General features: G+C 40.6%; 1 protein-coding gene across 2 annotated transcripts in view; it reads right to left on the minus strand.

Annotated features, from left to right (window-relative positions):
- Positions 1-17,119, minus strand: part of PSMF1 (proteasome inhibitor subunit 1) — a 34,198-nt gene extending 17,079 nt beyond the window's left edge. For both annotated transcript variants that reach the window (XM_011384534.2, XM_011384533.2), the window contains exons 1-4: positions 16,867-17,119; positions 10,742-10,894; positions 9,192-9,274; positions 1,127-1,312 (exon numbers count right to left, since the gene is read on the minus strand). In XM_011384534.2, the coding sequence (XP_011382836.1) occupies positions 1,127-1,312; positions 9,192-9,274; positions 10,742-10,894; positions 16,867-16,995 (551 nt within the window). In that variant the 5' untranslated portion in view covers positions 16,996-17,119. The remainder of the gene's footprint in view (positions 1-1,126; positions 1,313-9,191; positions 9,275-10,741; positions 10,895-16,866) is intronic.
- Between the last annotated feature and the right edge of the window lie 6 nt (positions 17,120-17,125).

The following is a 17,125-nucleotide window of genomic DNA, read 5'->3' on the forward strand; positions in this document are numbered from 1 at the left end:
ACACACTATCTTATTAACTCTTTTTGTTTCTCATTTATATTATAGTTAGGACTTTATACCGATTCCTTTTGAAATTATACATTCGGTAAGTTAGATTATCTATGAATTCTATTTTGAGAGAGTAAAAGATTTTCACAGAATATTTATTTTGAGATGTGCAGTGAGTCTGAGAGAGCTGAGATTACGTACTTAAGGTCTACAAGTCTCTTCCAACCTGATTCAGGGCTTATTCTTAAATCTTGCCACCATATTTTGGTTATCTCACAGCCAGAACATTGTGCTGGGTGTGAGGACACCTGGGCCCCATCCCTGCTCTGTCTCTTTATCAGTGGCTTATGACCTTAGGCAGGTCATCTTATCATTCTCCCATTTTTTTTTTAACTAACGAAGGTATATATTTGCAAAAACAGTATAAAATAATAATAATAGTTAACATTTACTGAGTGCTTATTATAGCCCCACAGTGAACTCTTCCCCCAACTCTGCCAATAGCACCATTTCTACCACAATTTAGACTCCGAACTGGAAAGTGCCATCTCAGCCAGAGACTAATGTCTCCCTGGTCCTTATTTCCACCCTTACAGCATAAGTCTCCAGCCCTGAATATTATCATCCTCATCTGCAAAGATTCAGGATGTCACTTGTTCATGCCCCACGCTGTTTTGGAAAAGTTCTGAAGTTGTCAAAAGAGGTCAAGGGACCACAGTGAAATGAAATGTAACAGGCAAGACACTGGGACTACATCCTTTCTGGGAAAGTATCTCTGCATCTCCACATTTTCCCAAAAAGCATGGTCCAGGGTCCTGTACAGACAAACAGCTTTGAAATGAACAAGTGAATCATCTGGGCAGTCACCCAGGAGTACTGCATACAAGCCCCATGGGCACTGACTCCTGGGCTGACTAAGAGGTTCTTTGTGGCCTCTAGAAAAGAGGCAGGAAGCTTTAAGATGCTGGGTAATTAGAGTGACTAGTAGCAGTACAAAAACTCACTGCTCTACTTATATCTCCATTTTCTATCTCCATACACCAAGACTGAGCAGAGAGATGGAGTCAAGTGGTAGGATGGGCATGGCTGGAACCCTTCTGCAGAAGCATGGGCTAACCACCAGGGGCTCTGTACTCACCAGGGAGGCTGCCGGCTGGTGTGTGGGTGCGGTGGGTAAATCCGGAGTGGGTCCACCTCTCTGGCAGTGGCAGGGGGAAACTCCCGGTGGGGACTGCTTACACTAGCCTTGTCCCAGTGCTCATGGATAGGTGTGATGATTCCAGACACAATACGAGACCGAAGTTCCTCACTGTTTTTGTAGGTCCTGTAGGAAGTAGACGAGGTATCAACTGCTTGTTGCTGGCTGGCAACCCTACATACAGTATTTTGGTGGTGGTGGTGGTGGCGGCGGCGGCCGCGGCGGCTGCGACAGCCAGAATGGCCCTGACAGCTGTTGGTGTTGCGCTTGGACCGTCTGCAAGTGTGGGAACGGGCTGCCCGGCGTTGTCTCCGAGACTGGGGCCTAAGCTTCTTAGGCATCTGAGTTCCCCCTCCTCATTTACCACCCCATTAGATAGAGGTGAGGGTGTAACGGCACAGGGCCTGGACTGGCTGCTCCTCTGTACCCACCCCATCCCACCCACCCTCAATTGTGTGTTCATAATGTGTCATGGGAAGGGTCATGGAAGGCAAAGGCTCCGTGGGGAGGATGAACTAGGTTCCTCCTAGTAGGCAGGGCTCTAGGGGGCTCAAGGTCCAGTTCTGTCACTAACTCAACGGCTGCTTTGAGCCTCTTTTCTCTGCCTGTAAGAGACAAGTAAATGAGCTACAGCTGAGGTGTTGAGGCAGACTGACGTAACAGGGAGTAGACAGGACTCTACAGAGTCCGAAAAATCTGTTTTAAAATGAGCTATATCCTGTGTCAAAAAGCAAACCTCACAAATGTAAAAGGCCTGAAATACAGAATATGTTCTCAGACCATATGAAATCATATCAAACAGCGACACAGAAAGGCATTGTATAAATTAGTGGAAATTAAGCAACATAAATCTAGATACAAAGCAATGAATAAAAATTAAAATACAACATATTAAAATATGTGAGATACAGCTAAAGCATTGCTGAGAGGAAACTCTATGGCATTAAATGCTTACCTACAGCTAATAATATACTTAATAATGAAAGGCTGAATACTTTGCCTGTAAGACTGGACACTAGGCAAGGATGTTCTCTTTCATCACTCTTATTTAGCCTAATACTAGAAGTTCCAGCCACTTCAATAAGACAAGAAAAAGCACACAGATTAGAAAGCAAGGAAGAAAACTGCCCCTATTTACAGATGACATGTCTACTTAGAGATTCTCAAGGAATCTACAAAAGAAAACAAAAACAAAAACAAAAAGCCCTCCCAAAACACTGTGAGTTCAATATTACAAGACAAGATACAAGATCAACACACAAAAATAAACTGCATTTCTATATATTAACGATGAACATTTAAAAATCAAAACTAAGAACACCATATATAATCAGCTCTAATCCCCCAAAATAACAAAAACATGTTCAGATTCTGTGACCTTAAAATTACAAAATGATAATGAAATTGAAAAACACCCAAATAAACGGAGTTGTTCATAGTAAAAGTGTCAAGTTTCCCCATTATAGGTTTGATGATTTATTGGTTTAATGCAACTCCTATCAAAATCCCAGCAAAGTTTTTTTTTTTTTTATAGACATAGTTAAGCTTATTCTAAAGTTTATATAGAAAGGCACAGACGTTAGAATAGCCAAAACTATCTTGACAAAGAAGAATTGAATGGAAGGCTTTTTCTACTTAATATTAATGTCTATTATATATCTACAATAATCAATACTGTGTGATACTGGCAAAGGGATAGACACAAAGATCAATGGAAAAACTAGAGAACCCAGAAACAGACTCACCCAAGTATAGACAACTGATTTCAACAAAGTTGCAAAGCAATTCAAAAAAGAACAAATGGTGTTGGAACAATTTAACATCCACAGGCAAGAAGCCTGTCTAAACCTCACAACTTATATAAAAATTAACTTAAATTACAAACTTAAATGTAAAACATAAAACTATAAAATGTTTAGGAAAAAAAGGAGAAATTTTTGGGAAATCTAGAGCTAGACAGATTTCTTACACTTGACACCAAAAGCTTGATCCATAAAAACAACTGATAAAATGGGTATTACTAAAATTCAAAACTTTTGCTTTGCGAAAAGTCCCTGTTAAGAGAGAGGAAAAACAAACTAAAGGATGGGACAAAATATTTATAAAACACCATCTAACAAAGGACTTGTATCTGAAATATATCAGGAACTTTCAGGAACACATAAAAAAAAATCCAACTAGAAAACAGGCAAAAGATATGAATGGATATTTTCCCAAAGAAGATATACAGATGGCAAATACACACATGAAAATAATGTTCAACATCATTAGCTATTAGAGAAATGTAAATTAAAATCACAATGAAATATTACCAGACATTTATCAGAATAACCAAAATAAAAAATTGTGACAATAACTAATGCTAGCAAAATAAAACTTTAATTAAAAATATATTTATTATATAACCATAAAATGAGATTAGTTTAAATCAGTGGTTTCAGGTCTTCTCTAGCATACAGTGGGGCCCAGGGAGGGCAAGAGAGAAAGCCAAGTAGGTGGGGCACAGGGATCTCCATTTCCTGCCCCTACCCTTTCTACCAGAGCAACTCTAACCAGTTTAATATGTCAATCCTAAAGAACACGGTGCTTGAAGAGTTTCATGTTAGAAAGTATTAGTACCTATAAGGACTTGGAAGTGCTAAGGGCCTGTGGCCCATACATCCCTACAAAGAATAGGTTTCTACTTAAAACACAAAACTTTGGGGACCTTGCTGCTTCCCTGACCAAGATGGGTGGAGGGGATATGTAAATCTAACTCCTTTCCTTTCAATCAGATGAGCTGTGTGTGATATTGTTGGAAGGCCTCTGATCTCCCTATGTAAGATCTTTACCTGTAGAACTCAGGTCTGATTCAAAAACTGCCAACTCTTGAGAGAAAAGTTCTCACACAATTTCTAAGTCTTAGTAGAACTGCCATTTTGGTACCGCAAGACAGCTTGTCATCCTGTCTAATGTAGAAGGGGCATGGCAGAAAGAAATAGGTTTATACTCCTTAGCAAATCAGTTAGCTCATCAAGGGGCACAAATTCTTATCATAGACAGACAAAACATGTCATGATGACCTAACAAGGAGGGCCACATGGGGAAAGAGGACTAGAAGCACTGGCAGCTTAGTGCTGCTAGTACTATGGAAGAGGAGAGAGGGAGGGCCCTTATGATCAGGAGGCAGTCATACCCTACCTCTCAGAACCTCAGTTTCCATGGAGATGATTCCTAGTGATCAGATTTTTCTGCCTTTGTATGTTTACCAAGAGCTTTGGTCCAGCCCAAAGCGCTATGCTGACATTTCACTTCATCCCCAGAATAACATGCTGAGGTAGTACTATTGTGTCCCTCATTTCACAGTAATCAAAAAACAAAATAAAACATCCCCATACAAAATACCCTAACAGCAAATGTATTAAAAAAAAATCAATGTTTCTTTCTCAGTATTGCTGAGGGGACCAAATGCCCTAATGTGTATGAACAGCTGAATACAGGCCTGGGTTCTTCCACAGCATTTGTCAATTTCTCTCCCAATGGAATTCTAGAATGAAGATGTCAAGAGACCACATTCCAAATATCCTTCCCTTATCTTCTTAAGTGGTGTGCTGGAGTCACGGTGTGGGCAGCACCCAGAGGAGCAGCTTTGCCAAAGCCTGGCCTGGCCTCATTTCACTCCTTCATTCCTTTGTTTACTATATGCAAAACAAAACAATACAAAACAAACAAAAAAGCCAGGCCCTGCCCTCAAGGAGATCACTGTAAGGGAGACCAACTCTAATAAGTTAATCATAAAATACCCACCTATTAAATACTTAAAAGGCTGTTTTGAAACATTAAACATGGGTGAGGGCAGGGAAATCTTCTCTCTGAGGAGATGACATTTAAATTGGAACTGAAAGAGTCAGCTGTGTGAGGTAGTTGGGGAGAGCACTCTAGGCAGAGGGTAGAACTCTGAAGAGATGAGGAGCATGACACCTTGGCTGAGACATAGGAACTAAGGAACAAGTGGCACAGGATGAGGCTAGAAAGGCTGGGCACTAGGCTACAGGCCTTATCAAGGATTTTGTTTTTACCCTCAGAGAAACGAAAATTCACTGAAGTGTTTTGGGGGTTTTCTGGATTTAAAAAAAATTTAATGTACCAATGTAACCAGTTTTAATTGTACAGTTCAGCAGTATTTAAGTACATTCACATTACTGTGCAACCATCACCACCACCCATTTCCAGTTTTTCATCTTGCAAAACTGAATTTCTGTACCTATTAAATAGTAATGCCCCATTTCCCCTTCCCCTGAGCCCCTGACAACCACATTTTACTTTCTGACTCTATGAATTTGATTATTCCAGGTACCTCATATAAATGAAACCATACAATATTTGTCCTTTTGTGTAACTTATTTCCCTTAGCACAATGTCTTCAATGCTCATCTGTTGTAGCATGTGTCAGCATTTCCTTCCCTTTTATAGCCGAATAACATTCCATTGTATGTATATACCACATTTTATTTAACCATTCATCTGTCCCATGTATTCATGGACATCTATGTTGCTTCCACCTTTTCATTATTGAGAATAATACCTCAATGAACATGGGTGTGCAAATATCTCTTTAAGACTCTGCTTTCAATTCTACTGAATATATGCCCAGAAGTGGAACTGCTGGGTCATATAGTAATTTAATTTTCTGAGGAACTATCATACCACTTTCTACAGTGGCTATACCATTTTATATTTCCACCAATAGTATACAAGGGTTCCAATTTCCCCACATTCTTGCCAATATATGTTATTTTCTGATTTTTGTTGTTATTGTTGGTTTTATAGTAGCCATTCTAATATATGTGAGGTAGTATCACTGAAGGATTTCCAGCAAGGGTTTTAACCATGATCTGATCTGTTTTAAAAAGGCTGGTCTGATTACTGTGTGGGAAATCGACAGGTGATGAGCAGGAGTGGAACTTGGGATAGCTGGGATCTCCTTATGTAGTGGTAGCATGGAAGAGGGGAGGAGCAAAGAGGTGGCCAGAGTGATGGAGGTAGGTGGTTTGGAAGTCTGAGAGAAGTGGCCAGTTCAAAATAGTTATTGCTGATTATACACAATTAAATGAAACAGGGTATCGAGGCAGTTCTGATGACAGCGAATTTATAGCGATGCCAGGCTTCCTTTAAAACTCTGAGGAGGTCAACAAGGATGGCGGGGAAAGTCCCTAAAATGGAATACAGTAGAAATAAATGGCCCTAGATATCACACAGATAGTTTCATTACACTGATGGAAAAACAAGATATCACACAGATAGTTTCATTACACTGATGGAAAAACAAGCATTAATCTAAGTACTTTTTGAATACATCTGACAACATACATCCTCAGTGTGACACAGTCAAAAGACAAAAAGATCTGGGAAGAAATTGTATTTGAAACAGTAGATTTATTCTTGGTAGGTACTGATGCCGCAGTTCGAAATAATTTGTGTATTTTAAGATAAACAAATAAGTAAATATAGTGATGCTGTTAGGCATCAAGGTTCTCACCACAGAAAAGAAATCCAGGATGGAATAAGAGAATAATAATCCCATGGTGTTAGATTAAACATAAAAGTATCAGTTTAAAATTTAAGAAAAAATAATTTTAAGGAAAAAGCTTCCTAGCTCTATTCTCTGACAAAGCCTGGATGCAATGACATCCTGGGTCTTAACGAGCCCACTCAGGTACAGATTTTGGTTTTTAAATAATATTCCCCACCAACAGAAATCATGGCTTTTCAGAAAAATGGCTGATTCCAAGGCAGAGGCAAGGAAGTACAAGGTGAGACCAGAACACTTTATTGTGCCAGAAAGGAAGGAAACACTCAAAGAAGAATGAGGACATGCCAAAAGGACAAAGGAAGCAGTGTGAAGGGATTTCCACTGGTCAGCTCTGGAATGACTTGAGCATTCAAAGGATGACAAAAATGGACTATAACTTTGAATAAAAAAGAATCCATGAGTCCATACTGATAATAATAAATGAAGAAAGGATGATAAACATAGAAAATTGCTGTTTTATAATTATCGCAATAATAACTGATTCAGGCATGAATCATCAACAGATGCTAAAAGCACTGTGTAAAAGACCATCAAAAAGCAGAATATTCAGTCTGCTAATATACTCCCACGATCACTTATTAAACACAAAGAAAAAGAGATGCCTTCACTATAGAGAAAGCTAGAAGATACTGTCATTACCATGTGATCAAATTGAACAAAATCAACTGTGAGACAGACATCTCATGTCTGATATGAAACTGAGAACACCGCCTCACTTATATAGTATTCATGTTGAAAATGTTCAACTTACATCAAATGATGAGTAAGTAATCTGATACATCTGATCTTGAGGAAAAAATCTGAATATTCTACGCAAGAGACTTTAAGTCTTTAAAAATAACAATGCCACAAAAAAGTCTAAGAAACTGTTCTAGATTAAAGGTCATGAAAGAGGCATGAAAATAAATGTAATGGTGATCTTGATTAGATAAGAAAAATAACCTCAAACCAAAAACCGAAAAACTAACTAAAAAGGAAACTGCTGGGATGACTGCAGAACATGAACTATATATTAAATTATATTAATTTTTTTTAAAGCCTACAGCACCCTGTATTCCTAGGTGGTCTCCCATCCAAGTACTAACCAAGCTGCTGAGCTTCTGAGATCAGACAAGATCAGGCATGTTCAGGGTGGCATGGCCGTAGACTATATCAATGTACTAATGCTACATTTCCTGAGTGTGATAACTGTATTAAGGATATAGAAGAGGGTGCCCTTGTAAAAATAAAAAAAATATATGCTGAAATATTTAGGCGCGAAGGTTCACAAAGTCTGGAAATAATAATCAGATGGTTCAAGAACAAAAAAGCATACAGAAAAATTAGGCCAATGTAGCAAAATGTTTAAAAATCAGCGACTCTAGGTGGTGGGTTATATGAGTGTTCACTGTAATATTTTTGCAAACCATCTCTTCTACTGAGTTGCAAATTTCAAAATAAAAAGTCAAGAGAATGAGAAGACAAGCCCGACGAGGAGAAAACATTTACAAAACACATATATGATAAAGGACTGTTATCCAAAATATACGAAAAACTCCTAAAACTCAACAATAAGAAAAGAACCCAAATAAAAACTGGGCCAAAGACCTTAACAATTACTTCACCAAAAAAGATACAGATGGCAAATAAATATGTAAAAATATGCTCAACACCATATGCCATAGGGGAACTGCAAATTAAAACGAGATACCACTACACAGCTATTAGAATGGCCAAAATCTGAAACACTACCACCATCAAATGCTGATAAGGATGTGGAGCAACAGGAACTCTCATTCACTGCTGGTGGGAACACAAAATGGTACAAGCACTCTGAAAGACCGTTTGTCAGTTTCTTACAAACCTAAACATAGTCCAACACCGCCAAGAATGAACCCTACAGTAAACTGGACTTTGGGTAATAATGTGTCAATATAGGTTCACCCATTTAAAAAAAAAGGTACCACTTTGGTGTGCTGATAGTGGGATGTTGACAGTGAAGGAGGCTATACATATATGTGTGTAGAGGGGGTGCAAGAGGTACGTGAGATCTCTGCACTTGCTGTTTAGTTTTGCTGGGAACCTAAACCTGCTCTAAAAAAATTAAATGAATTTTTTTTTTTAAAAGTTAGGGGTGGAGTAGAGACCTGATAGGTACACTTTTCCCAGGAGCCTACTCTGACTGACCCCACTGATCCAGCTGCATCTCTATTCTGAAGCCAATGCAGCACTTGTGGACACCTGATTACATGATTTTATTTCATGTGGCATTTCTCACGTAAGTCTTCTCTTCAAAGAAATTAAAAACAGAAGAACTGAGAAGTAACTGTGCTCAGAAGTGAAAGATCCTTCTGTTGACCTTCCTTAGTTCTCTGAACACCTCTACCCCATTCCTGGTATCTAGCCACTGGTTCTCTCTTCTTCTTCCCAGGGAAAGCTATCACTTAGAAGTACCTGTGGAAGTCAACCAGGTGTTCTGAATCGATATACTCATCCAAGTTCAAGGTCAAGTCTGATACTTGCTGTGAGCCATATTCCTAAAAAATAAAAATAAAAATGAGAGACTGGGAATATTTTTTGTTTAATGAGTGGATTAGTGAGGTGAGAGTGACAATATTCAACCTCAAGAAAAACAGATGTGCGCAAAGGGACATATATAAGGACAAATTTTAATACAGGAAATATCCTTCTGATGCTTGGGGACTTCTCTAATTTTGGAATATTGTTTTCCTGAGGCAGAGCTCAGAAAATCTACTTCTAAGCTCTTTTGCAATTTGGGTGCAGGCATGAAATTGAGGTGCTACTTGGATGCACAACTTCGACTTGGAGGAGGGCAGCTTGAGGAAGCAGGCCAAGCACCGAACAGGCATCTTGCTAATGAGGAGGTCACAGCATCAGTGGCTCATGAGAAGGGGCACCAGGGCTGGCAGTATTGGCCAGTATCTAATGCCTCAGGATGGTGGCAGCAGCACTGGTTTCCATGGCATGGTTTGGGGCACTATCCTGGAAGTTCAGCCTTGAACCTGTTTTTCCAGACCTTCCAATGATTCAATGAGCTATCCCAGTTCTTTTAATAAATCCAATCTGTTTAAAACTACTATAAGGCGAGTTTGTTGTTTGTAACTAAGAACTTTGTTTCATACAAGAGCTAAACAGTCATCAAAAAAGAAAGAGATAAATTGTGATATTATGGTATTGTGCATAGTAGTTAAAATGAGTAAAGTATAATATCTACATGCATTCCCATGTAAAGACCTCTAAAACATATTAAAATAGAAAAAGCCAGATACAGTATAATACAGACTGCATGATACTTTTATATGAACACACGTAATCATGATAAAACTTAAAAAGAGAGCCTTTCCTCTCATGGTACTTATAGTCCAGTGGCAGAATACAAACATTAACCTAAAACATAAATAAGTACATAATTATATTGTGGTATCAGGCAGGGAAAAAAAATAATAAAGTAAGGAGGCACAATTTAGATATTTTCTGGCAAGTAAGAATAGTTAGACAGTACTGAACTTTTTGAGGAAGTGAAAAATGAGAGGAAGTTAGCCAGGCTAAAGAAAGGATGTAGGGTGGGGTGTGTGTGGTGGCCCACTGGAGGGAAAGAGCTTTCCAGCATAGGGAACAAGAAGTGTAAAGACTTTGGGCAGCAGAGAGCTAGGCTTATCGAAAGAACTAAAAGTAGCCCCCTGGGGCTACAGTAAGTTTTTTCCTCCCAGGTTCTCACTAAATGGATTTATCTTAATTTACTTAACCATTCTCCTGTGATGGAAAGGTTCCTCCTTTATAATAACAGGCAATGAAAATCTTTGAGCATAAAGCTTTTCTATATTTAGTGTTCTTGCCTCAGGATAAAGTTCCAGAAGTAGGATTAATGAGTAAAGGCTTCACAAATATTTAGGGCTCTTCATCCATACCGTTAAATGGGTTTCAAAAAGGCGATCCCAATGTCCATCCCAACCAGCAGACTCTTCCATGTCTCAGAGACTCACCAGCACATTGATGATCATGCTATTCTCCACAGTGACAGCCTTCACAAGGAGCTTTCTGGACCCATCCTTAGACTCATACCGGAGGACATACAGGTCTTTATTGTTGTTCCATTCGGCAGGCAGCAGTTCTGATTTCTTATCATTGGGACCTGGCTGAGAAGACACCAGGGTTGAGGAGGAAGGTCAGGACTTCAAAAGGCAGAGTTATAAAAGACCTTATAGACCAGTTAATCCCATTCCTCACTTCACAGATGAGGGGATGGAGATCAGAAGAAAAAAAAAGTCCAAGGCCCTATACCAAGTTAGAAGTCTGGGACCCAGGTCCCTAGACTCCTGCTCTTGATCCTCTCTCACCTCTGACTGCCTCTGTGGCACTGCAGTGGAACCTGTCAAGAACCTGTTGCCTTGTTCAATAATAATTTCCTCACCATCCCCTGGCCAAGAGTAAAGCAAATCATCTGAAGGGCTACTGTGAAATTCCAAGGCAGTATTTTTCAAAGTTTGAAACTTGGGCCATTGGCAATAGAATCACCGAAGTGTTGATGAAAAAATACAGATTTTAATGCACTCCCCCCTCCAGACTATTATAATGGTTTAACAAAAATTATTAATTTTCATACAAAATTAGCATATGTACAAGATAAAAAAGAATTACAAGATGCACACCTATGTATCTACCACCAGCTTAAGAAATAGAACAATGCCAAAACACTAAAGCCTTGAGTAGCATACATCCAATGAAGCTCCCTCTTCTCCCTAATGGGTAATTACCACTCAGTATTTCTAAAATATTATTTACTCTCCTTGTAGTTATATTACTACAAACACAACCCTAATGTTTTTTAATTTTATACAAATTGCATCACTTTTATCACTTGCTTTTTTCATTCAAGTTTTCTGAGCTTCATCCACGTCAATGCATTTAACTATAGTTGATTCACTATATCGCATTACATTGTTTATACAGTTCACAGCTATACAGCATACCATTGTATGAACATGTTGCAAATTACATTCTCACTTTTTGATATTTGGAGTGTATACAGTTTAGCTATTATAAAAACTGCCACTGTGAACATCCTATACACATCTCCTCGTACACATGTGGATGAATTTCTATACAGTATGTCTGGTATAGATTTATACTCCCATCAGAAATGTATAAGAGTTCTTGATGTTCCATGCAGTCAGCAACATTGCTGATGTCCAATATTTAAATTTCTGCTAACTAGGGTTTGTAAAAATGCATCACTCTGAGTTGTAATGTTTTCCTTTTTTTAATTAGTAATCCTAGGACTTTCCTTTTACACACTAAAGTTTTAGAACTAGTTCTCAAACTATTTCTACAGTAAAAATTAATATAGTGATTTCCAGGTGGGAAAATATTTCTTAAACAAGATTGACAAAAGAATAAAAGTGCTATCTTTGAGACCTTCCATAATTTAAAGCTTATGTTCAACAAGAGACACAACAAAGTTAATAAGCAGCCTCAGGCTGGATGAGATATTTGCCACGGGTACAAATGGAAAGAATTAATAACTAGCACATAAAAGGAATGCCTAGGAAATTAACAATAAAAGTTGGGAACCCACTTGAAAAACTGGCAAAAGATATGAACAAACAAAAGGTAAGAGCGGCTAATGGTGTATAAAGGGTTGTTCAACTTGACCAGCACTCAGAGGAGCGCAGGTTGAAATAATGATACCATGTTATACCCCTCAGACTGGTATTACCCATTTTTCTATTTTTGCCAGGTGTTTATGTAGGTGTGGGGAGAATGGTGGCCATTTAAACTCTTACAGCCACTCAGGAGAGCAATCTGGCAGGATTTAGTGCAATAAGATGAGCTGATGCACCATGACTCTCCAATCCAGGAAGAAACTATGCACAGAGGACATAACAAGGGATTTCATCACGACCTTGTCACGGACATCAAAGTGGAGGTAAAATGCAAAATATGCTCACAGAGGAATATAATATAGCAGTGAGAAGGAACAAACTGGGTCTAATTATAGCATTACAGATAAAAGTAAAAAAATATGACTTAAAGAAAAGTTAAGAAAAGAATGAGATTTATAGCTGAGTATTTTTTATGTAAAAAGTTTAAAAAACAAAAAAAATCTATTTTTTTTTGGATGAATATTTACATAGCTAAATATGGAAGAAGTGGAGTGGGAAATTTGTATTCATGAGACTGTAGTGGGAGAGAAGTGGAACCAAACATAAAGAACAAGGGCAAAAGACAGGTCCAGAAACGCAGGCCTTACACACCCCAAGGACAGCAAGGGGCCAAGAGTGGAGAATTGTGGGCCCCTCCTCTTTGGTCACCCCTGGTACTTAGGAATCCAATGGGGGAAGAGATCGCAAATGAAATTCAAGATGTTGCAACTGGCATGGTTTAAAACTTGGCTGAATGACAAGGAAATTCACAAGCCTGAAGCAGAGAAATGACAAAAAAAAAGTGAAACTAATCAAACTACTCTGTTAAAATGAAATTCCCCTGTCACCCCAACTAGGTAAATTTCCTGTAACATGTTTAATTTTGTGGATTTAAGGTTTATTTTGGAAGCCAAGAATTTGATAACATGCTTGTCTTTGTTGTTAAGGGCCTTTGAATTTATATTTATATCCTCCATCTACAGCATTTTTCTTGGAATGTTGATAATTCAGTATGTTCATTATCCCATAACCTCTGGCTTCCAGAACAAGAGAGAATTCTGGTGCTTCTCACTGCAGTGGAACCAACGTTCCCCAGCCCAAGGGCAGCCCTGATATGGGGAAAACAAGTGGGACTGAAGGAGACTGACTGGAGATATCAGGCCAAACATGGCATTCAACTGCCCTCCAGGCCCTGACATTAAATATCGGGCCTCCCAGCAAGCTACAATTGGAAAGTAGCCAAAGTGAATGGTTGTGTAGTTTAACTTCCTGGAATGAAAACTTTGAGTTGACAGTAAGTCAGGCACAGACTGGGTTTGGCATTCAGAGCTTCTGGTTGCTCTGGAGAAAATTTTTTCCCAGCCAGGTCTACCAGACTGGCTCCCAAAAAGCAAATATAGTTTTCCCCTTAGGCAAACTCCTGAGACTGGAAACATTCTTTAGTGGTCATGAGTTCATCGCAGCGCCTCTGGGCTAAAATGCACCCAAAGAAACTCTAACATCATTTTGGGCATTTTCTTTCATTGTAATCCTTAGATTCCTACAACATAAAACAAAATTCTTTACCTTGAGTCCATGGCCACCTCTATTCCCCCTGCCACCTAAACCACCTGACAGAGCTGTAAAGCTCTTATGAAGCATGGTGCTGACTTCAAGAAAGAAATCCAAATTTAAATACTGGATTTTTATTGAAGCCAATGGCTGGCTTAACTGGTCTCCTAATCGAGTTTTATGTACACAATTCCCCTGTACCAGAGGAAACAAAATCAAAGGGAAAAGCAGACAATTGAAATTTTTATTTAACTGCCAAAATATTATATGATCAAATACGTATATACTTTCAAGACCTTCCTCACTCTCTTATCACTCACAGAAAGGCGGGGAGCAGGAGGCAACATATACATACCCTGCGGTTGGCAGACACTACTGGTCTCTGCTGAGTCTTCTGGTCCCAGGCCAGAAAATTAAACCTTCTCTTAAATAAATTAATAGGAAAGATGCCTCTCCAAATGGCTTTAACTCTGAATGAAAGTAGACTCAGCAGAAGTGAGAGGAGGACAGGTGCAACCTGAGCTCGAATGGCACTTAAAAGACAGGGCAAAGAGAAGCAAAAATACACTCTAGTGTGCAACACAAACACCTGTTCTTTCAGGGGTATACATGATTTAGTACTTGGGTAGACATATGGGCAGTGGACAATGCCTTACAAAAGCCTTATCCCCACTCTCCCTGGCCTTCCCTATGATGTCTGGAGGTAGCATCTTTTTCTGGTCTGCATGAACTCAACCCATGAACAGAGTGGAGCTAGATGGACTTTTGGAAATTAGTTAAGGATCTTTCATTTATTTTTTAAAACCAGTATTAAAATAAGATCGTATTCTTTCTGCACATTTCACCTGAAAATTTCTGGGCCCGGAGTATGGAAAGGGGATGCTGACTGGAAGGAGGCAATAACCTACATGAACTGATGTCCCTAAGCTGTCAAAGTGACAGAGTCACTGACAGGATGTGAGAGGGAATGAGTGGTGGGTGTAGATTTGTAGTGTTGATATGGATCTGTAGAATGGGGAGAAAAGAAAGGAGTCAAGCAGGCCCTGTGTAACGCGTTCCTGTTCCCAGAGGAAGAGGTTCTGACAGTGTCTGAATAGTAGTCGCTCGCTGGAAGTATATAAGGTGAGTGAAATATGTGAAGAGGGGCAGAGAATAGAACAGACGTGTCAGATCTGAAGGACAGTGCATGGGGCGATGGGAAGCTCCAATGTCAGGACCCAATCTTATTCTCCTCTCCCACTCCACTGTCTCCTGCACATCCTACGGGTTCCTGGGAGAACTTCCCAGGAAAAATAAAATGACTGGGGCAAGTGAAAGAGTTGTTAAATATTAGAAAGCTGGAGTGGGGCAAGTACGTAGACATAAGATTTCTGTTGGGGAGGCTATACACTGATTGGGGAAGCCTGACACTTGTGAATGGAGGCCTTGTCTCTACTTGGTCGCAGAGTCTAAAATAATGAAAGGCAAGGTAAGTGGGCAGAGTGCAGGGTGACTAGAAAGGCCAGGAACAGAGGCATCCAGGGGGAAGAAATGGTTCCTGTTTCCAGGTGTGTATATGTGAAAGACTGGCCCTTCTTTTCCAGCCTTATCTTCAGTCTCATAGACCACACAAGGGATTAAGTGTGAGCCTGGAGGTGGGGAAGGGGGGTGCTGAGTGTATATCTGAAGTCTCAATGAGAAACTTGAGGTCTAGGGGAAAAAAGAAGGAAAGACAGAAATCTATGAGTTCTTGTGTTTCTGATTTCTATTGCTGAGGGCAGAGTGTGAGGGCAGAGTGTGAGAGGGTGATCTTGGTCACTAATTCTAAGAAACAGAGGAATGGAGCGGCAAGGGATTAGGGTGAGGGAGTACCTGGCCCCAAGTACTCAGGATGTGTAATCCATCTTTGAGGAGGGATCCCTAAAACTCTTTGCCAGGAGAGGAAAAATTAAGACTATAGATGTATATCTGAGAAACTAGACAAGGATTAGGGAGTTTGAAAACTGAAGCAGTTGGAGAATAAGGTTAAAATCTTACTTAAGATGCAAGGGGTGAGGTGCCCTGCTCCCCAAGGCTGGTCTGGGTTCTGAGAGTGAGAAGAAAGTGACAGTGAGGGGAATGCTTGGAGTTGTGAGTGTGTGTACATGGTGACTGTGGCTGGAAGGATATTTTCTCTGATGGAGTAGAAGGGAAATGAATTAGTGAGGTAGGCTGGGCCTAGAAGTCCCAGGCTCTGTAGGGATGACAAGCTCCCCCCTACCCCGCCCCCCGACACCACCAAGAGGCAGAGCCTGAGGATGGGAGAGCAGGAGGGCCTGGTCCTGTAAGGACAGCTGTGGGGAGGAAACCTTACCTGGCCCTTAAACACCCAGGGTGTATGTGTGTATATGCCTGTTTCCCAGAGCCCCGAATTGGGGATGACAGCGATGAGTGGGATGCACTGGACCCTTGACAGGGGCTGAGTAGGTAAAGCTCACCCCTATACCTGTGCTTGGATTCAGTTATCTGGAGGAGGCTAGAGTACAGTATGAGAGCAGTACTGAATACAGCTCCCCACTCCCCACTGCATGCGAAGGAGCTTAGTGGACTTCATTCAGGTAGGTGAGGAATGCACAGGGTAACTATACCCGTCTTGGTGCCAGCTCCACATAATCCCGGTCTGGGAGACTGCTAGGCTGAGCTGAATTGAGTTTCCAACCAAGGATTTTCAATCGTGTGTCAGCTGTATTGTGAGGGGCTTTGGGCTGAGCTGGAACAGTAGAGCACAACCCCAACCCATAGACTACCATACCATTGGTGTCGTGAACCCGAGGTTACGGAATTGGGAGGGGGAAAGGTCAGACGCTCTAGACCAGGCCTTCGGTCCCATGGGTTTGAGCAGAGGACACCTTACCCTCTCCACCCGGGCCCCGAACTGTCTCCGTGGCGGTACCTACCTGGTCGCCGGCACCCAAGCTGTAGTAGCCGTGCGTCACCACTTCCCAGTGCAGGAAGCACACGAGCGCGTCCTGCGCGCAGGTGATAGACGGCGCCGCCGACGCAAACAATACCTCCAAGCCCGCCATATGCGCCTCCGGCTTCTGCGGACAAAGGAAGGAAATAAGGAAGTGCCGTGAGCCGATCTGGCCCTCCGAGTACTGATGACGCCACTCCGATACTCCACTCGTCCCCGCCGCGTCTCTGCTCGCCGTCAAA

Source organism: Pteropus vampyrus, unplaced genomic scaffold, assembly GCF_000151845.1.
Source record: "Pteropus vampyrus isolate Shadow unplaced genomic scaffold, Pvam_2.0 Scaffold585, whole genome shotgun sequence".
Classification (NCBI taxonomy): domain Eukaryota; kingdom Metazoa; phylum Chordata; class Mammalia; order Chiroptera; family Pteropodidae; genus Pteropus; species Pteropus vampyrus.